At 43.8% G+C, this 22,267-nt stretch overlaps 1 protein-coding gene across 3 annotated transcripts in view; it reads left to right on the top strand.

The window, feature by feature from the left end:
* The window catches only part of dph1 (diphthamide biosynthesis 1), a 580,960-nt gene that overhangs the window by 389,353 nt on the left and 169,340 nt on the right, over positions 1-22,267 (top strand). For all 3 annotated transcript variants that reach the window (XM_060848151.1, XM_060848150.1, XM_060848149.1), the window contains one exon: positions 16,967-17,035. In XM_060848151.1, the coding sequence (XP_060704134.1) occupies positions 16,967-17,035 (69 nt within the window). The remainder of the gene's footprint in view (positions 1-16,966; positions 17,036-22,267) is intronic.

Below are 22,267 nucleotides of genomic sequence, written 5' to 3'. Positions count from 1 at the left end.
TGTTGTAGGTTGAAGTCTCACTCCAGAGACATGAACATACAATCTGGACAGATACTCCAAATGCAGCACTGAGGGAGTGCTGCACTGTTCAAGTAGCTGTCACTTGGATGAAATGAGGCCCTGTTAGGCCCTTCAAGTGATTCACTTCCAAAGAAAAGCAGTGTTCTCACCAGTGTTATGACCAACGTTGATCCCTCAACCAGCATCACTTAAAGAAAAATCCAGTTAACATCTGATTGCTATTAGTGGGGGCTTACTGTGTGCAAATTGGCTGCCTTGTTTCCTACATGACAACAGTGACTAAATGAAATGTACTTCATTAGATGTAAAGTGCTTGGAAGCATCCTGAGTTTATGGGTTGATATATAAATGAAACTCTTCCTCCCTTCCCCTTCCCTTTATTTGGTGCTTTCTGCCTGTAGCGAGGCAGTAAACTGAAGCCAGTGACAGTGTCACAGAGGAAACCTGGCCACAGCCAGAACTTTGCTAACCATAACTTTCAGCTTGATCCCCGGTCAGCTTGTGAAGGTTATAATTTTACCAGAACCTTTCCAGCTGCAGTTTCTCTTCCCTGCCATCCATCACATTAATGGCTTTATGTTTCTAAGTGGCTTTGGTGTCACATTAAAATTCCTGAAGGTGCTGATTTGGGACCAGCCCAGTGTTACAGGAGCTAATAATTGCTACATATATCAGGGAAGTTTATACAGAGCTGGAAGGAGGCAGGCTAATTGGTTGTCGGAACATTGGGGACCACGTCTCGAGAAGCATTTGTTTTAATAAAAGGCTTTCAGAATTAATAGAAAACTTTCTTTCTGGTTAATTGTAAGTGGAGAAGTTTATTACGGGGAGCAATTCCTGTGGGGAGAAAGACATTTTATAAAGCCCAGCCGTTCCAGGACAATGAGACAAAGTTCAGGTTAGAGTCACCGACTGGAAACTGGAAGCAGAGATTACCTGGACTCTGTGCACCAGGAGGTGGTCGCATCCCTTAGGGTAGCCTCCTCTGATCGGATCAGGGGCAGGTGTGTGTGTGTGTGTGTGTGTGTGTGTGTGTGTGTGTGTGTGTGTGTGTGTGTGTGTGTGTGTGTGTGTGTGTGTGAGAGAGACACTGACTGACTGACTGTGAGTGAGTGAGGTAAGGGAATTGTGAGAGTCCAAGTGAGGGATCCTCAGCCTTTTCAATAGTCCAACAGGTGCTTGCTGCCTCTATGGATAAGAGCTGGGGGAAACTGCAGGGTAGATAGAGTCAGAGAGCTGTACAGCACGGAATCAGACCCTTCGGTCCAATTCATCAATCAGATATCCCAGTCTGAACTAGTCCCATTTGCCAGCATTTGGCCCATTTACCTCTAAACCCTTCTTATTAATTTCCCAATCCAGATGTCTTTTAAATGTCGCAATTGTACCAGCCACCACCACTTCCTCTGACAGTTCATTCCATACACGCACCACCCTCTGTGTGAAACATTTACCCCTTAGGTTCCTTTTAAATATTTCCCTTCTCACTTTAAACCGATGCTGTCTAGTTCTGGTTTCCCTACCTTGGGGAGAAGAACAAAACATAAGAACCAAGGAGCAGGAGCAAGCCAGCTCTGTCGTTCAGTAAGATCATGGCTGATCCTTTCATGGACTCAGCTCCACTTACCCACAGTCTCACCAGACCCCTTAATACTTTTATTGTTCAAAAAAACTATCTATCTTAGCTTTAAAAGCATTTACTGAGAAAGCCTCAACTATTTCCCTGGGCAAGAATTTCCACAGCTTCACAACCCTCTGGGTGAAGAAAGTCCTTCTTAATTCAGTCCGGAATCTGCTGCTCCTAATTTTGAGGCTATGCCGTCATGTCCTAGACCTTGTCTGTTCACCCTATCCCTGCTCCTCATGACTTTATAAACCTCTATATGGTCACCTCATAAGCTCCAGTGAGAAAAGTCCCATCCTTTCCAGCCTCTCCCTATAACTTGAACACTCCAGTCCCAGCAACATCCTTGTCAATCTTTTCTGAACATTTTCAAGTTTAACAACATATTTTCTATAGCAGGATGGCCAGAATTGTCCACACTGTTTTCAATGTGGCTTCACCAATGTCATGTATAGCTGCAACTTGGCATCCCAACTCCTGTACTCAACGTTCTGACCAATGGCAGACACCTTCTTCACCACCTTGTCTATGGGTGAACTGACTATGAACTGTGCTACAGGAAACATGGAGGAGTCAATAGTCGTAGGAGATAGTATTGTTGGGGAATGGATACGGTGCTCTGCAACAAAGAATGAGAATCTGACTCTCCAGAAAGACCCCATAATGTACAGGCATAACAGTGCAAATTCCTCTATTGGAAAGAGTTGTGTTTGTGTAGCACCTTTCAGGACCTCTGGATTTATACAACCAAAGAAATCCTTCAGGAGTACAGTTACTGAGGGAATATAGGGGACACAGCAGCCAGTCTACACACAGGATCCCACAGACAGCATGGCAACAGTAATCAGATAATGTGACATTCATAGAGGGGTAAACACTGGCCGGACCACTGGGGTGAACTCTCCAACTTGCCCTTGAAATGGTGCAGTGGGATTCTTGTCAGCGACTTTAGAGGCAGGCAGAGACTTGGTGAAAAGGCAGTCTCTCCAGCACTCCCTCTGTGCTGTGCTGTGGAGTGTCAGCCTGGATCTTGTGCTTGATTCTCGGGGAGTGAACTTCCATCCACCTTTCACTGTGATTGACAAATGAAAACAACTGAAAGACAAATAAAACCTTAGCTCCACACCTGCAGCACTTGAAATGAGGTAAGGTTTGAACTGCTGGTTGTTGGGGAGGTGTGAAGAAGAGGAAAAGAAATGGGAATGGGACTACGTACTTATCAAAAAAGTTCTTTGCGATGGAATTCTGCCATCTCTTCAGTCAAAGTTTGGGACTCCAATTGTGCTTTCGCACTGTGGAGGCTTTCCGAATCCAACTCCCAGTGGACCAAAGCCCCCAGTACAGTTGCTGTGCATGTACCAATCAGCTCTGAACTGTTGAGATGAGGAATTGAAATGTTACGGTGCTGGAGCAAGCCTGGTGAGAACTGTACCAGCAGTGTAGAGGTGATCCTTTATCTTAATCCCAGAACAGAGGGGATTGTGTTACTGTCTGCAGTGGAGAGATTCAGTCTCTAGTGCTGTGACTGCCTCCTCAAACTAGCAATGATGCATTTTTTAAATCATTTTCTTTCTGCTGTTTGGGTTTGTATTGGAGATGGAGCTTAAGTCTCTCCTCCTGCTTCCCAACCCAGTACACAACATCCATTTGGTATGACCAAAATCCCCCTACAGTTCAACACCACATCTCCCCTTCCTCCATCTCACAGCATCCAAGTGTTTCTTATAAAACTGTCTCTAGCTTCCTCATCTACACTAAGACTGAAGCACTTGCATTCCTGTAGCACCTTCCATGCACTCACAACAACCCAAAGCACTCTTTGAAGTGTAATAACTATTGTAATGTAAAAAGTGCAAACTGTACAAAGCAAGCTCCCATAAACAGCTGTTAACGACAGGACTGTGAGAAACAAAGCTTACACACTGCAGGGACAAACACACCCACTTGCAAGTGTGAAATAAAGAGCTCTGCTGATTCAGATCTTGTCTCGGACTGAAATTATTGCAGAGTGTGAGCTTTGTTCCTCACAGGACAATCTGTTTTAATGACATTAATGTGTCCTTTCCTCCACACTTCTGCCATTGGCCACCTCCCATGCCCATCCTGACTGGACACACCTTTGTCTAAAGTTAATGCTGAATTTGATCATTTTAACCCTCCTTCAATATTTTGCACAGCTTAATTCCTTTGAAGACACTTGTTAAATAACCAGAGGAAGTAGGAAGAAGTAACCAGAGGATGCAGGTACAGTCACAACATTTGAAAGACATTTACGCAGGTGCATGAATAGGAAAGATTTAGAGGGATATAGGTCGATAAAAAGTGTGGAGCTGGAAAAAGCACAGCTGGTCAAGCAGCATCAGAGGAGTAGGGGTGATATGTTTCAGGTCAGAACCTCCCATCAGTCCTGACAGTTCTGACAATTAGTGGTTAACAATGAGTGGTGTATAATGGCAGATCGTGTGATAATAAGGCCTGGTGTGTTGGGAGTCAGCGTAAGGACAGGGGGAAGGCGCACAGGCCCTAAAATTGTGGAGCTCAATATTGTGTCCAGGAGGCTGTAAAGTCTCCAAGCAGAAAGTGAGGTGCTGTTCTTCCAGTTTGCGCTGAGCTTCACTGGAGCACTGCAGCCAGCCTGAGGCAGCGATGGTGGAAGTTACTGTGTAACTTCCATCAGTTGTTGCCTATTGTCTAACGCTTCTTAAGGAAAGGAATCTGTTATCCTTAACCCAGACTGTCTAAAATATGACTTAAACTCCAATGTGGTTGACTACCTTCTGAAATGGCCTCGCAAACTTTTCAGTTCAAGGGCAGATTAAGTTCAGATTAAGCATCAGCAACAAATGGAAATTTTGACAAGCAACACCCACATTCCAGAATGGAATAAAAAATTCTTCTACCACCAATAAACTGACCTTCCCTGTTTTGAAAATATTTGGTTAGTTAAATCATGCTCAACACCCCATAGCTTCTCGTTAAATTTTACGTCATTTGGAAAAGTCACGGAAATGAAACCTGAATTATGGAGCAATGACTGTTTGCTCCAGATAAGTACAACTGAAATAACAATAGGATGACGGCCTCGTCTTTTCATTATTTGTTCCGCTACAAAATCTGCATGGCATTTGCAAATCAAAAGCTCTTAAAATGTTAATGGAAGCTGCACCTCACAAATAAAGGGCAGCCTGTAATCTTTATGGTCAAGAGCCCACAACCTTGGTTTTGATTTCTCCTGGTCTGTTATAAATCTCACAATAGCCCGAGCTGAGGCAGACTTGAGTAAGGCCTAGATGGGCCATATCACTGAAAGTGGAGAATCAATATGCAAGAGACAAGTTAGGGTCACTGAGACTTCTGGAATTCAAGGTTAATCTGCAGGGTATTTCTGTGAGCGATCTCATGGAAAAAGTATTTAACACTTTTATTGCTTCTTTAAATTTTCCTTTATTACAAAAATATTGTAAATGCGGAAGAAGGAGAGAGAGGCCGTTTCATTAGCCATCAAGGTTCAGTTCATCCAATCAGAAAGCAAAGTGCCTTGATTCACCAGTTGGGGAAAGGCTTCACAATGATAGATCTACCAGCTGACCAATGGCAGCGATTGGAGGTGGGATGCCAAGTGTTGAATCTTCCAGGAATACATCTAGCCAGAGTTGGCAAGTCTACAAGCAACCATATGAACTGTGTCCTTGAAGGGATGAGCAATGTGAGACTGTATGATATTAGGTCGGTTTCTTAGAGACTAACTGGAGAATTCAGAAGAAACCCATTTACTAAAACATGATTGGAATGTGGACCTCACTCCTGCATGACTGAAGTTCTTCAGAAAGCAGTCTTTATCATCCCCATGTTCGCCTCATTGGGTGCTGTAATTAACAATAATACCAGAAAAAGACATCAAAATTTTACCCTCTTGAATATTTTGCCTGCTGAGTTTATAGGTAGTGTTAAAAACAAAATCAGAAATTGCTGGAAAAGCTCACTAGGTCCGGTGCCATCTGTGGAGAGAGAACGCAGAGTTAACATTTCAGGTCCAGTGACCCTTTTTCAACACATAGCCAGTATTACTCCTCCACGGTCAGCTAGCAAGACAATCCCTGATGAAATGATTGCAACTTCCTCAGAATGCTCAAAGCTTCTATCTGTAATTCCCAACACCAGAGATAGAAAGGAACAGCAAGAGGCCATTCAGCTCCTCAGGCTATTCTGTCATTCAATTAGCTCGTGGCTGATCAGCATCTTTTAACTCTATTTACCCACCTTGGTTCTGTCATCCTTAATATCCTTGACTGGCAAAATCTAAATGAGGAGATCGGAAATGGCAGATCTCATTGTAGCAGCAAATCTAACAATGTTTGATAAGATCTGACAGATATTTCTAACGATTTATATTTTTGTGACATCTGCACATATTTCCTGTCTATACAATCTGACTTCTTGTTGTTATTCTTCTTGTGCCAACGTTTCTCCATTATATATTCTTCTGCCTACACCTGTAGAACTGCAAAACTGTCACGCAGAAGACTATTCAGCCCATCAAGATTGTACTTGCTCTTTTTGAAGAACTATTCAATTTGTCCCACTTCCTCACATTGTTGCATTTTTTTCTCCTTCGAGTGCTTACCCCAATCCCTTTTGAAGATGAATGTTGCATCTGTTCTGAAAATCAAAAGAACTGCGGATGCTGTAATTCGGACACAAAAATAAAGATTGCTGGTAAAGCTCAGCAGGTCTGGCAGCGTTTGTGGAGAGAAATCACAGTGAACGTTTCAGATCAAATGACCCTTCCTCAGAACTCATTCCTAACTGCTCATTGTTTTGAAATATTTTTTCTCTCAGGTTGCTGTTGATTGTTTTGCCAGTCTTCGCCCTTTAGTTGTTATCCTTTCAGCCAATGGAAACACTGTTGGACAGGATTTTATGCCTTTAGGCTACGGTTATGCAACAAATGCTCGCAAATTACTCAAAATACTCATTAAATTTTTCTTCTATGTAAGACTTCAAAGGCACAGAAACAGGCTGTTTTATTACAGTTAGTTCATGCAGGTGTTTGTGCTCCAGAAAAGAATTCCCTATTGGATTTCTCGATGATTATCTTAAATTGATGGTCTCTAGTTATACTGTTCACCACTATCCCCGCCTTCCAAAAGAAGAATTGTCTCTGTACCCAATTTACCGAAAGCTTTTAGAGACCTCTATCAGGTCACTGTTTGGCCATCATTATTCAGGGGAGGAGAGACCCAGCCTGTCAATCCTTTAGTGATACATGTGCCCACACATTTGTGGTATCATCTTCTCTGCAACTCTCCCTTACATCTGTATCATTTTTATATGATCCACGTCCAGTCTAACCATGTTTCTCAGTAACTCAAATTCTTAATGTCCAAGATCAAGATTTAATTGTTTCCAACAATGTTATATATTTCACAAAGGCAGGGTGATGTTCAAGTAATGAATCAGGCTTTCAAAAATCCCAATTCCAAAACGGGTGAAGGTTTAATTCAGAGACGAGCTTAGAGCTGCATCCATTAACATAACATTGCTTTGTGTGTGGCTGGATTGCCATTATATCTGAGGCAAACTCTCATCCTTAAAAGGCAGTGGAAGCAGAGTTGTTGAATAATATTAAGGCAGAGGTAGATAGATCCTCAATAAGGAAGAAGGTAAGTGGTATTTGGGGGTAAATAGGAATGAGGTGGGGCTAAATAGCCCCCACCTCCTCCCAGTTCAGCAGTATATGAATGCTCATATTCCTGGTTGTTTTCACACTGTCAGTAACACACTGGGTTAGCCACTGTGACAGAGTAGAATAACAAGGGAATTGTATCAGGAATCCCGAGAGAGCCTCAGTTTAATGACATGTCCGATGTACAGTGCCACTGACAGTGCTGTACTCCCTCAGTACAGGGCTGAATGGCTAACCCGGATTTTGTGATGGAGTGCCTGAATTGGTGCTCGAAGCCACACCTTCTGGCTCCAAGCTAATAGAGTGTTAGTCACTGAGCCATGCAATGACGTTCCAATTAGACAGTGCAGTAAAGATCAAAGGTGTGCAGATTGGACAGTCTGTCAATAGAATCATAAACTAAAAGAAAGGTTAGCATGCCTCGATTGAGTGCTGTATTGATCAGGTGATGTCACTGGCGTATTTAGCAAATTGATCGCTAGCAACCAGTAGCATACTTGATAAATAGTATAATCATATACATCATCGTTACAATCAAAGAAGTCCAGAGTAGCGCATCATTATGGTGTTGGTTTTTTATTCAGTCTCTGGTAGAGTCTGTGATGTCGACACCAATTAATAACTAGCCATGTGCACAGAGCCCTTCTCCCATCACACCATGACTGGTGAGAAATATGGACTTGAACTCACTTGCAAAACAACGACCTACGTTGAAATAGTGCCTTTAATGCAGTAAAACATTCAAAGGCACTTCCCTAGAGCGTAAGCAGACAACCCACAGCGCTGATCCAAGAAAGAGCTGCAAGGACAAATGACCAAAATCTTGAAGAAAGGAGTAGGTTTTCTGGCTGCATCTTAAAGAGGGGGAGACCTCTACACAGGCTTGGGGCAGGGAATTCCAGAGGACAGCTGAAGATTCGACATCCAGTGGTTGAGTCGAGTAAGGAGGGGTTAATGTTTTAACACAATGTGGATAGAGGATTGTTCAACGAACAGAAAACAAAGAATGGGGGCAAATGAGTCAAGAGACCAGAGCTGAGGCCACAGCCATGATCTTATCAAATGATGGAGCAAGGTTACAAGGTGGCGAATGACCTCTTGCTCCTAACTCATTATAGAAGAAGCCAGAGTTCGATGTCTCAAAGACCTGTTGGACTTGAAGCTGTTTAGAGAAGAGGTAGGCACAGCCATGGAGTGATAGAAAGTGTATGTTAAATTGGAGGAGTTGCTGGATGGAGCTTAATGATCATGTGGGACCGAGATAATGAGCGAATGGGACACACTCGAATTTGGAAAAGGACCCCACGCTGGAAGGATTGCAACTGAAGGTGATGTAGGTTCTTGCAACGGAACTGGTACCAGGATACCTTAACCCGGGATATGTTTCACACATACAGCCTGCTGCCAGCTCTGCTGGGTGCACTGTATCACAGCAACAACTCTCTCTGTCCCTCACCTGCTTGACACAAGGCTGTCTTCCTGTATCGATGGAATTCATACACTTACAACAGCTACTTGCATTTATCTAACACTTCGAATAAAATACTATTAAGACGATGAAATGTCCCAGGGTGCTTCAACAGAGCAACAGTCAAATAGCAATGACACCGAGGTGCAAAGGAGCTTGGGATGGATGTTGGTTTTAGGGAGAGAGTCGCAGAAAGGCAAAGAGGTTAAGAGAGGGAATAGAGTTTGCTCCTTGGAACATTAACATGAGACTTTGAACTATGAGCTTTCAATACCCTGCCTGCAACAGTTTGCTTGCGGAGTGCGGGGGCCCCAAATAAGTTTTGAAACATGCTATGTATTAATGAGTTTCTTTCAAGAACTTCTTTCTGAGACACATTGCTCCATGAGCATGTGATCATCTGATATCCCAGGCCATTTACCTCTGCATCCCTGTGTTAAGCAGTGCTGATGAGCTGACTGGAGCATTACTGGGTGAAGGAGTAAAGGCCGGTGTTGCAAAGGAGCACATGTCCTGCTTTTTAAACAAGCAGATTCATTTTACGAAAACAGAAATTGCTGGAAAACCTCAGCATGTCTGGCAACATCTGTGGAGAGAAAACAGAGTTAACATTTCAGTTTCAGTGAGCCCTCTTCAGAACTTGAGAACTGAGTTCCAAGAAAAGGTCCCTGGGCCTGAAATGTTAACTCTGATTTCTCTCCAGCGATGCTGCCAGACCTGCTGAGCTTTTCCAGCAATTTCTGTTTGTGTTTCTGATTTCCAGCATCCGCAGTTTTTTTTCTCTTTAGATTCCTGTTGCATTGGCAACCAATGGTGCTGGATTGGAGGGCAGCAATTATACAAAGATCTAAGAACTTGTACGTGGAAGTAGGCTACATCACACACACTGTGAAGTTGCATAAAACAGCTATGTACAAAGTCCTTCATGGCAGGCTGATAAAGAAGGTGAAGTCACATGGGACCTGCAGTGAGCTTGTAAGGTAGATACAGACCTTAGTCATAGAAGACAGAGATTAGCAGTGGAAGGGAGTATTTCTGCCTGGAGATCTGTGACCAGTGATATTCCGTAGGGATCAGCGCTGGGACCCCTGCTGTTTGATGTATATATAAGAGAGTGTAGATGGTCGGATTAAAAGTTTGTGGATGACACAAAGATTGCGGGAGTTGTGGATAGTGAGGAAGATTGCCAGAGGATACAGCAGGATATGGATAGGCAAGAGTCTTGGGCAGAGAAATGGCAGATGGAGTTTAATCTGGACATATGCGAGATTATGCATTTTGGCAGAGCTAATGCAGGAGGGAAGTATATAGTAAACAGCAGAACCCTTAATAGCGTCAACATGCAGGGGGATCCTGACACACAGGTCTATAGTTCCCCTGAAAGTGGTAACCCGAGTGGATAAGATGGTCGAGAAAGCAAATGACAAGTTTGCTTTCATTAGTGGGGGCACTGAGTATAAATGTTGGCAAGTCATGTTGCAGCTGTACATAAATTTATTTTAGGTCACATTTGGAATATTGTGTACAGTTCTGGTTGCCACTCTCCCAGCAGGATGTGGAGGTTTTAGATAGGATACAGAATCGGTTTATCAGAATGTTTCCAGGATCGGAGGTTATATAAGACAAGGTTGGACAAGCTTGGCGTTTTCAACGTGGACATTGAAGGATGAGGAGTGGTCTAATAGAAACATACAAACTTCTGAGAGGCATGGATGGTCGGAATCTTTTTCCCAGGGTAACAATGTTAATTACTAGAGGAGACAGGTTTAAGATAGCAGGGGTAGGTTTAAAGGAAATGTGAGAGGCACGATTCTTACGCAGAAGGTTGTAAATGTCTAGAATGTGTTGCCAGAGGAGATGGTGGAGGCAGATACAATGGCAGTATTTAAGAGGTATCTTGACAATTACACGAACAGGCAGGGAACAGAGGGACATGGACTGCAAGAGGCTAAAGTTTTTTGGTTTAGAAAAGCATCATGCGTTGGTGCAACTTTGGTGGATGAAAGGGCCTGTTCCTCTGCTATAATGCAGGTGCTGTGGTGCAGTAACATAGTGATTACTTAACAGGACTCGAAATCCATTGACCTAGTTTAATTATGTTTCCCCAACATAGTTTATAGACATTGCTGACAAAGCCAGCATTTGTTTCCTATCCTAAATTATCCCTGGACAGGGTGGTTTGGACTGCCATTTCCGAGGACAGTTAAGAGGCAATTACATTGCTGTGAGTCTGGAATCAAACAAGGTCAGACCATCTATTACCATCTACAAGATGTACTGTATAAATTAACCAAGTCTCCTTAGACACCACCTTCCAAACCCATGACACTTCCATCTAGAAGTACAAGGGCAGCAGATACATGGGAACATCTCCCCCTGCAAGTTCACCTTCCAGCCACCCACCATCCTGAATTGGAAATATATCGCCGTTCCTTCAGTGTCATTGGGTAAAAGTCCTGAAATTCCCTCCCTCAGGACAGTGTGGGTCCAAGGACTGCAGTTGTTCAAGAAGGTCATCCACCACCACCTCAAGGTATTGAGTAATAAACATCAATACAGCTACTGACATCCACATTGCATGATTGAATGAATCTAAAGGTAAGGGCGGCAGATTTCTTGCCTTAAAGATGTGAATCAATTGGTGTTCATTTCGTGGTCACCATCACACTGTTTAATCCTGTTTAGATAGCCACACTTGTAAAAGGTTACATTGGTTGTGCATAACCTGCTGATTTCACCATGGATGACATCTCTGCACTCAGACATGTAAAAACTGTATCTTTTTATTTATCTGTGTCTTTAATTGTTGCACTTGTTTTAAAAGCACGTTACCTGATACTCATTGTATGTGGTGTTTACACAGCTGTTTGTTCAAGCATTAGTGGAAGCCTAGTTTGCAGACTAGCTGGAGCCAGAGTCTGAATATGAATAGAGCTTTCGCTGGCAACAATTAGCTGATTAGTCTGTGGACTAGTGACCAGTTAGCTGAATAAAGAGACCTTGGAGTGCAGGTGCATAGTTCCTTGTAAGTGGAGTCACAGTTAGATAGGATAGTGAAGAAGGCGTTTGATATGCTTTCCTTTATTGGTCAGTACATTGAGTAAAGGAATTGGGACATCATGTTGCAGCTTTACAGGACATTGGTTAGGCCGCTGATAGAATACTGTGTGCAATTCTGGTCTCCCTGATATAGGAAGGATATTGCGAAACTTGAAAGGGTTCAGAAAAGATTTACAAAGATGTTGCCAGGGTTGGAGGGTTTGAGCCATAGGGAGAAGCTGAATAGGTTGGGGCTGTTTTCCCGAGAGCATCAAAGGCTGAGAGGTGACCTTATCGAAATTTATAAAATCATGAGGGGCATGGATAGGGCAAATAGACAAGATTATTTCCCTGGGATGGGGGACTCCAAAATTAGAGGTGTAAAGTAAATAGAGAAAGATCTAAAAGGGTACTTAGGGGCAACATTCTCATGTAGTGGGTAATGCATGTGTGGAATGAGCTGCCCGAGGAAGTGGTGGAGGTTAGTACAATTACAACATTTAAAAGGTGTGTGGGTGGGTACATGAATAGGAAGGGTTTAGAGGGATATGGGCCAAATGCTGGCAAATGGGACTAAATGTATTTGGAATATCTGGTCAGCATGGAGGAGTTCGACCAAAGGATCTGTTTCCATGCTGTATATCTCTAAGACTATTACTGAGACTAGCTCTCAACTCCAGACGTTATCCATTGAATTCAAATTTCAGCACCTGCCACAGTGGGTTATACTTTATCACCAGAACATTAACCTGTGCCTCTAATTATTCACGCAGTGACATTACTACACATGGGGTGGCATGGTGGGTCAGAGGTTAGCACTGCTGCCTCACAGCGCCAGGGACCCAGGTTCAATTCCACCCTCAGGCAACTATCTGTGTGGAGTTTGCACATTCTCCCTGTGTCTGCATGGGGTTTCCTCTGGGTTCCTCCCACAGTCCAAAGATATGCAGGTTAAGTGGATTGGCAGTGTGAAATTGCCCCGTGGTGTCCAGGGATGTCAAGCTGGCTGAATTAGCCGTGGGAAATGTGGAGTTATGGGGATAGTGCAGAGGGGTGGGTTTGGGTGGGATGATCTTCAGTGGGTCAGTATGGACTTGATGGCCTGTTTCCACACTGTAGGGATTCTAATCTATTCTATTCTACCATAGTGCCTCATCTCCCCTGATCTTGAGTTCAAATCTCACCACAGCAAATTAGTGGAGATTTTTGATTCTGTTAGTTAAACAGATCTGGAGTAAAAAGTTAACATCAGTAATGGTGACCACAGAACTACTAGATTATTGTAAAAACCCACTGCAGAAGGAAACTTGCTGTCCTTATCCGGTCTGGTATACATTGACTCCAGCCCCATCGGAACATGGTTGACTCTTAACTGTCCCCTGAAATAGCTCAGCAATCACTCAGTTGTGTTTAAGAAGGTAGCTTACTCGCCCCAACTTCTTGAGGGAAATTAGTGATGGTCAATAAATAAATACAGGTCTATTCACTAACTCCCACAACTTATGAATGAATGATAAAAGAGAATCAAAGAGCTGTGTAATGATACAAGGCTCAGGGCAGCTCAGCAATTATTTTAAAATCAAGAGCTGCCAGCCACTGCCAATACATTGCAGAGTTGTAGCTGCACCAACTGGATGGTAGGCCAAGCAGAAAGTGGCTGATGTGGTGATGATTTGCCAAGTGGCCACTCGAGTTTTTGTAATGCTGGATTGTCCTAACAGCAACTAGAGCCCTGGTCCGTATAGACTGTACTGCGCTGAAGAACTCACAATCATCACCTCGAGCTCAAAGGAGGGTCTGATTGGAATTGATACAACGCGCCATCCTGACATTTGGGAGATATAATCTCATGGTATTGAGATATAATTTGGGATTTTAAATTGGACAGCAGGTTTAAAATGCAATATTTAAATTTGCAGAATTATATGTGCATCACACGGATGGTGAAAGGCTTACAAGAATCTTAATAGGAGGGTAATAAAGTGTGGAGCAGCCAGTATGTCTGACCATGAAGTGAATTGTATGTGTCTATATCTTTCTCACTCTCCTCCTCCACACCTTAAAAATGTATGTGCATGTGTGTTTGTAACTCACTTTTAATTTGAATGATTCAATTTAAAAATAACCAGCATCAAATCTTTAGTCTTAGGCAAGAGAAATGTTTGGATTTTCATTTTGCAGAGCTGCTGCTGTATTTATCTGAGTACAAATGATAAAAGTATTAGCTAAAAATACATACAATTTCTGGTTTTTGCATCAAGAATCTGTTTATTTAAAAAGCAGAACATGTGTTCCTTTCCAACACAGTAAAGAGGAAAAAAAATGGTGTTATTAGGGAAAGACAAGTGAGACTGGCTGAATTGTTCTCGCAGGAATCTAACAGACCTAATGGGCCGAATGGCCTCCTTCTCCTGTGCTGTGACAATACTGTCTTTCCAAGATCGATGAGTGGAAGATTTCATGTATCAGGTAGATGAGAGAGAAAGTTTAAAAAGCACCACATCACAATTCATCTTGATCTGTTAATTTCCCCTGACTTTAATCATTTTCACTTTGTCCTCTCTACTGTGTGGATGTGAAGAGAACTTGTCGGCACACATTGACTAGAGTCACTTGTAAACGATACGTGTTGGGCTAACAATGGTTTTCAAAGGCTTATGTCAGCAAGAGTTACCAATGCCACAGGCAGCATGTGCTCACTTTACAACATCCACAGTCACTCCCTCCACCACTGACGCTCAGTAGCAGCATTGTGTACTATCCACAAGATGCACTGCAGAAATTCATCAAGGTTCCTTAGGCAGCACCTTCCAAACAAATGACCTCTATCACCTCAAAGGACAGGGCAGCAGACACATAGTGAGGTGCTGCATTTTGGAAAGGCAAATCAGAGCAGGACTTATACACTTCATGGTAAAGTCCTGCGGAGTGTTGTGTTAACAAAGAGTCCTTAAAGTGCAGATTCTTAGTTCCTTGAAAGTGGAATCGCAAGTAGATAGGATAATGAACAAGGCATTTGGTATGCTTTCCTTTATTGGACAGAGCATTGAGTACAGGAGTTAGGAGGTCATATTGTAGCTGTGCAGAACAATGGTTAGGTCGGTTTTGGAATATTGTGTGCAAATTTGGTCTCCCTCCTTTCGGAAGGATGTTGTGAAACTTGAAAGGATTCAGAAAAGATTTACAAGGATGTTGCCAGGGTTGGAGGATTTGAACTACAGGGAGAGGCTGAATAGACTGGGGCTGTTTTCCCTGGAGCATCGGAGGCTGAGGGGTGATCTTATAGAGGTTTATAAAATCATGAAGGGCATGGATAGGATAAATAGACAAGATCTTTTCCCTGGGGTGGGGAGAGTCCAGAACTAGAGGGCATAGGTTTAGGGTGAGAGGTGAAAAATTTAAAAGGGACCTAAGGGGCAACATTCTCATGCAGAGGCTGGTGCATGTATGGAATGAGCTGCCAGAAGAAGTGCTGGAGGCTAGTACAATTGCAACATTTAAAAGGCATCTGGATGAGTATATGAATAGGAAGGGTTTGGAGGGATATGTGCCGGGTGCATCATCCTGGCAACATCCTTGTAAATCTTTTGTGAACCCTTTCAAGTTTCACAACATCTTTCAAATAGGAAGGAGACCAGAATTTCACACAATATTCCAACAGTGGCCTTACCAATGACTTATACAGCCGCAACATGACCACCCAACTCCTGTACTCAATACTCTGACCAACAAAGGAAAGCATACCAAACGCCCCTTCACTATCCTATCTACGTGCGACTCCACTTTGAAGGAGCTATGAACCTGCACACCAAGGTCTCTTCGTTCAGCAACGCTCCCTAGGACCTTACCATTAAGTATATAAGTCCTGCTAAGATTTGCTTTCCCAAAATGCAGCACCTCGCATTTATCTGAATTAAACTCAGAAGTGGGATTTGATCCAACTGCTCCTTGGATGACTGAGACTACTCAGGCCTTAGACCAATTGGCTCAGAGTTATCCATTAATCTACTCACTCTCCATAATATGCAGTGTCTGCTCCAATCAGGAACTGGTTTACCAGGCCCTTGAAGAGAGTCAGCACTGACCAAACCAGTGGGCAGTGTATTCCAGAAGCATGTATTCCTCTGAGGGAAGGGTGAGGGCTCTATCACTCGTCTGTTCCCCCGGCCCTCCCCCATTCAGTTTTGCTGCTAGTCAGCAGCAGAATCCTGAATGATTCTGCCCAGCCCCTCCCAAGGATACAGAAAGTAGGTGAGGACATTGTCATAGCTGTGATGTCACTAAATCAGTCATCCAGAAGCTAATGCTCTGGGGACACTGGTTCAAATCCCATCACAGTATCTGGTGGAATTTACATTTAATTAACTAATAAAAGCTGAAACTGAAAACTCTTCTCAGTAATGGTGACTGTGAAACTTTATTGATTGTGTTGTGAGTGAGGAGTGGTAGTGGGGGAAGGAGGGGTCTGGTCCAATGGGAGAATAGCTGTTTCAACTTGGTTGGAGACCCATATGGTAGCTCTTTGTGCCTCATCACCTGCAATTAAGAATGGGCAATAAGTGATGGTGACACCCAAATCCCATATACATGCGAAGACAAAGATCTTGTTCTCAGAGTGATTCCCCACCGCCCCCCCCCACCCCACCCCGACAGAGAGGCCTGAGCTCAGGGCCTGACAGATTGGCCTGAGCTTGGGGCCTGAGCTCAGGTCCTGACGGAGAGGCCTGAGCTCAGAGCCTGACAGATTGGCCTGAGCTCGGGGCCTGACAGAGTGGCCTGAGCTCGGCGCCTGACAGAGAGGCTTGAGCTCGGGGCCTGACAGAGGCTTGAGCTCGGGGCCTGACAGAGAGGCCTGAACTTGGGGCCTGAGCTCAGGTCCTGACAGAGAGGCCTGAGCTCAGAGCCTGACAGATTGGCCTGAGCTCGGGGCCTGACAGAGAGGCCTGAGCTCAGGGCCTGCCAGAGAGGCCTGAGCTCGGGGCCTGACAGAGAGGCTTGAGCTCGGGGCCTGTGGAGCTGCTTTGTTTTGAAATTGACTTACTTCTCGCGGTGGCAGCAGTAGTGATTAACACGTATCTGTGCTGCCACACTACCGCACTAATGCAGCACGTGTCTTTCCTCCTTCCAGTTACCTTGGCGACGGACGTTTCCACCTGGAATCCATCATGATTGCAAACCCTGGTATCCCAGCCTACAGGTGAGTGAGAGTGCACCTGCAAGAACAAATATCTCATAGAAATACAGCCATTCAAAAGAAATGCGTGGTTTTTACACTGCGAGCCGGTTTCAGTGATGGGTTTGAATTGTCTGTACAGATCCTCCTGCTGATGGCATTGGTCATTAGCTACAAGTTCCCTTCATGTCAGGTCAGATTTCAGGCACGGGTTTGTGTCTTTGACTGTTTTGAATTGTATTCAAAAGGAAAGGCCAGCACTGATATTTATGTTGCTGCATGTCACAAAGAATAATATAGCCTCATACTTCGGGGGCAGTATATTTAGTGTTTATAATCCTCCAAAACCAAACTTTTGTCTTCACATTTTGGAATTTTGGGTGATCAGTTGGCTGTTTTGTCTGGAAAGGAACCTCCTTGGTTAGGTGCAGCCTTGGGTGTGAACAGTGAATGACTTTGATGACTGTTTATTGGAGAAGCATGTGGCACCCACTGTTTGGGCATGGTAAGATCCCAGTAGCAGTGGTGAAGTGTAGGCCTAGCTTGGCTCTTGGCTGATGTTGTTTGAGGAACCATTTTAAGAAATAGGGACAACAGTACGCTATTCAGCCCTTGAGCCTGCTCCACCATTCAATAAGATTGTGCTGATTCAGCATTCCTCACATCTCCTTTACGGTCTTTTCCATGTAACCCTTGATTCCCCTGTTGATGAAGAAACTATCTATCTCTGCCTTAAATACATGCAAGGACTCTGTCCCCACAGCTCTCTGTGGTAAAGAGTTCCAAAGACTCTCAAACCCCTCACAGAAGCAATTCCTTCCTCATCTCAGTCTAATTTGGCTCCCCTTTATTCTGAGACTGTGTCATGTGGTCCTACACTCTCCCATGTGGGGAACCATCCTCTCAACATTTACCCTGTCAAGCCCCATAAGAATCCAAATGTTTCAATTAGATCATCTCTCATTCCTTTAAATTCCAGTTAGCAGAGTCCCAACCAGTTCTGTCTTCTGGTTCCTGTAAAGTCAAAATAATTTCATGCTTAAGACACAAAATGATGGATCTTCATGGAGTATGTTTCTTGCTTTGCTTCATTTGCTCAATGGGCTAATACATTGTTCCATGGCATACGGCTGCAGTGCAGCAGTTCATGTGACAACCTGGGTCAACACTTCCAAAATAACTCGTTCCTAATTCTTAACATTGAGATATAACAAGGATGAATTACAGGCCAGCCAATCTAACCTTGGTGGTGGGGAAACTATTGGAATCAATTCTAAAGGACAGAATGAACTTGGAGAGTCAACCTAGTTTTGTTAAGGGCAGCTCCTGTCTGACCAACTTGTTTGAATTTTTTGAAGAGATGACCAGATGCGTAGATGAGGGAAGTGCTTTCAACTTCAGCAAGGCTTTAGATAAGATCCTGTTTGGGAAACTAACAGCAAAGGTAAGAGTTCGCGGACTCCGTGTAAATTTGACAAATTAGATCCACGTTAGCTGAGTGGCAGGAAGGAGAGGGTGAGGGTGTTTTTCTGACTGGAAGACTGTCATCAGTGGGGTCCCACAGGGGTCAGTTTTGGGACCGTTGCTGTTTGTGGTTTATATAAAGAATTTAGACTTGAATGTAGGTAGGGTTGATTAGGAAGTTCACAGGTGATGTGCAAGTTGTTGAGGTGGTAAATAGTGAGGATAGCGTTAATTACAGGAGGATATGGACAGGCTGGTCAAGTGGCATGATCTATGGCAAATGGAATTCAATCTGGATAAGCGTAAGGTGGTGTATTTGGGCAGGACAAACAAGGTAAGGAAATACATGATGATTAGTAGGACCCTGGAAAGCACTGAGGATCCGAGAGACCTTGGTGTGCATGTCCACTGGTGTCTGAAGGTATCAGGTGGATGAAGTGGCTAAGAAGGAATATGGGATACTTACCTTTATTAGGCAAGGTGTTGAGTTTAAAGACGGGACATTGTGTGGGATCTGTATAAAATGTTGGTGAGCCCACTGCTGGAGTATTATGTGCATTTCTGGAGTCTACATTCTAGGAGGGATGTGATAGCACTGGAGAGGGTATAGAGGCAGATTTACCAGGATGTTGCTTGGGCTGGAGAGTTTCAGTTATGAAGAGAGACTGGAACTGCTTTCCTTGAAGCAGAGGAGACTGAGAGAGGATGTGATTGAGATGTATAAAAGCATGAGGGGCATAGATAGAAGGGATGGAGGAATCAATGACCAGGGAGTATCGATTTAAGGTAAAGGGCAGGAGATTTACAGGGGATATGAGGTAACACTGTCATACCCAGAGGCTGGTAGAAATGTGGAACTCACCACCGTAAGGTTGGTTGGGGCAGAAACCCTCAGAGGAATTTAACAAGTGCCTTAGATGTACACTTGTGATGCCAATGCATGCGAAGCTACCAGCCAAGTGCTGGGAACGGGATTAGAACGGTACAGTGGCAGTCTTTGACTGGCATGGATGCAGTGAGACAAATGGCCTTTTTCTGTGCTGTCAATCTCTTTACTGGGCTGCCTTGCTTCTTTGAATCGGAGTCATTGGTGCACCGGCCACTGCCCAGGACAAAGTGTGTGAGAGGGCATGACCTTTCCAGATCCAGTGGCGAAAGCATTTCCATAGCTGGCTCGTCCTGTGTCCTTGGCCAGCAGTAGAGGACATGTCTGTCTGTTTCTGTGTGAATTATACTGGGAATGATGCACCTCGGTCTGAAAACCTTACCCTGTTGCTACGCTGAGTGAGTCCTTACAGATCTTTTAGCTGTGCCAACTCAGTTTAAGCCAAGGAGGAATCCCAGCCCCATGGCTCTGGTTAGGAGTTTCCCCTCCAGGTGAGTGCCTCCTCCTGAGAAACTCTCCCTGTATGCACAGTTGGTGTTTGCACAACAAGCTGATAGTTGTGGCTTGTAATAAACCTGCTGTGCCTGGGAGCTGTTCATTATTCAGAAACACAACACAACAGTGCTGAGGATAATAGGATCAAGGTCAAGGAAATACACCAGGTGAGTTCTGAACAGGGCTGGTGGTGGAGAAAGAGAAGTACACAAACTGGGACTGAGAGAGGAGAGAGAGGACAGAGACACGCACAAACTGGGAATGAGAGAGAGAGAGACACACACACAGAAACTGGGAATGAGAGAGAAAGAGACACACACAAACTGGGAATGAGAGAAAGAGAGAGACACACACACACAGAAACTGGAAATGCGAGAGAGAAAGAGACACACAGAAACTGGGAATGAGAGAGAGAAAGAGACACACACAAACTGGGAATGAGAGAGAAAGAGAGACTCAAACAAACGAGGAGAGAGACACACACGCACACTTGGGGTGAGAGACACAGACCCACATACTCAGAATGGGAGAGGACGAGGGAGTGAAGCATTCAAACTGGAGGAAGGGAGAGAAACACAGTTGGAGAGAAATTGAGAGCTAGAAGCATGAATTGAAGCAAAGAAAGAGAGAGACGGCAACACAAACAATGGGGGGGGAGGGGGGTGCGTGAGAGAGAGAGAAAGACACACATACAGGGAGAAGGTGAACAAGAGATAAACTGTATGGGAGGAAAAGAGAAAAAGCAATTAGTTGAGGAAAACAACAGAAATTGAAAATTGAGGGTGAGTTCATGTCTATTTGTGATATTTGATGCTGTGTGTGCTTTATTATGTTGTTACCATGGGAACGTCTTCAAACCAGGACAGGAGACATGGTCTCAATATTTTACTGCCTCATTGAAAGACAGAATATAAGATCTAGGAGCAGGAGTAGGCCATTCCGCCTCTCAAGTCTGCTCTTATATTTAATTCTATCATGGTTGATCTCATGTCAGCCTCAACACCACTTTCCTGTCCATTCTTCATAACCCTTCAAGCCACTACTGTCACACTTCAGCCTGTCTTATCCTTAAATTTATTCAGTGTCTCAGCATCCACTGCATTCTGGGGTAGTGAATCGCACAACTTCACAACCATCTGCGAAGTACTTTTTCCCCATCCCTGTTTTAAATCTGCTGACCCTTATTCTAAAACCGTGACCTCTCATTCTAGATTTTCCACAATGAAAGGGATCAGCTTAAACTGCTCAATCTCCTTTCATTTGACAAACCCCATCACCTCTGGAATCAGCTTTCCTGATGAAGGGCTTTTGCCCGAAACGTCAATTTTCCTGCTCCTTGGATGCTGCCTGACCTGCTGTGCTTTCCCAGCACCACCCTAATCTAAACTCTGGAATCAATGTTGTGAATCTCCTCTGATCTGCTGCCAATACACAAACTGGGAGTTCTCTCAAGTAAGATGACCAAAACTGTAGCTCCCTAAAAGTACAGGACTCCCTCCATTAGCATTGTATTTGAATGTGAGCTTAGATTTTGTGAACAAATTCCTGGGTGGGGACCTTTAACTGACACTGACGCTCAGACAAGAGCATGCCACCCACTTACATTGTGGCTAGTGCCTTAAGCCAGCAAGACATGTTAGGTTAACTTTTTCTTTTGTAATAACCGAAACATTGGCATATCACAGCATCATGTGTGAAGTGTAATAGTTGCCCACTATATGCAAACTGTTAAAATATATATCTCTTCCATGACAGAACAACGTCAATTATCTGAACAAGATAGGCGTTGGATTTTGTTTGGATAATTGATCTGGTTATAAACGAAAGCAGCATTTATGGGACCTTGAGATCTTGTTCAGTTAATCCAAAATTCGGATAATTGATGTTTGGATAAATTAAGTTGTTCTGTATTTGTTCACGGGGATGTGAGCATTACTGGCCAGACCAGTCTGTGTTGCCCATCCCTGTGGCAGGGGAAGCAATAATAGTATTATTGCTGGATCGGTAATCCAGAGACCCAGGTAATGTTCTGGGGATCCAGGTTCAAATCCCGCCATTGCAGATGGTTGAATTTGAATTCAACAAAAATCTGGAATTATGAATTTAATGACCACAGATCTGTTGTCGATTGTCATAAAAACCATCTGGGTCACTAATGTCCTTTAGGGAAAGAAACTGCCATCCTTAACTGCTCTGACCTACATGTGACTCCAGACCTACAGCAACGTGGCTGATTCTTAACTGCCTTCTGGGCACTTAGGGATGGCAATAAATGCTAGCCAAGCTAACCATGCCCTCATCTTGTGATTGATTTAAAAAAAAACATTGCAACAGTCACTTTGTTCCATTGGCTGTACAGCACTTTGGGATGTCTTGGGATCACAAAAGCTATGATATACATGTAGGGCCTT

This window comes from Hemiscyllium ocellatum, chromosome 31 (genome assembly GCF_020745735.1).
Source record: "Hemiscyllium ocellatum isolate sHemOce1 chromosome 31, sHemOce1.pat.X.cur, whole genome shotgun sequence".
Classification (NCBI taxonomy): Eukaryota; Metazoa; Chordata; class Chondrichthyes; order Orectolobiformes; family Hemiscylliidae; genus Hemiscyllium; species Hemiscyllium ocellatum.
This window is presented reverse-complemented; position numbering and strand designations above follow the sequence as displayed.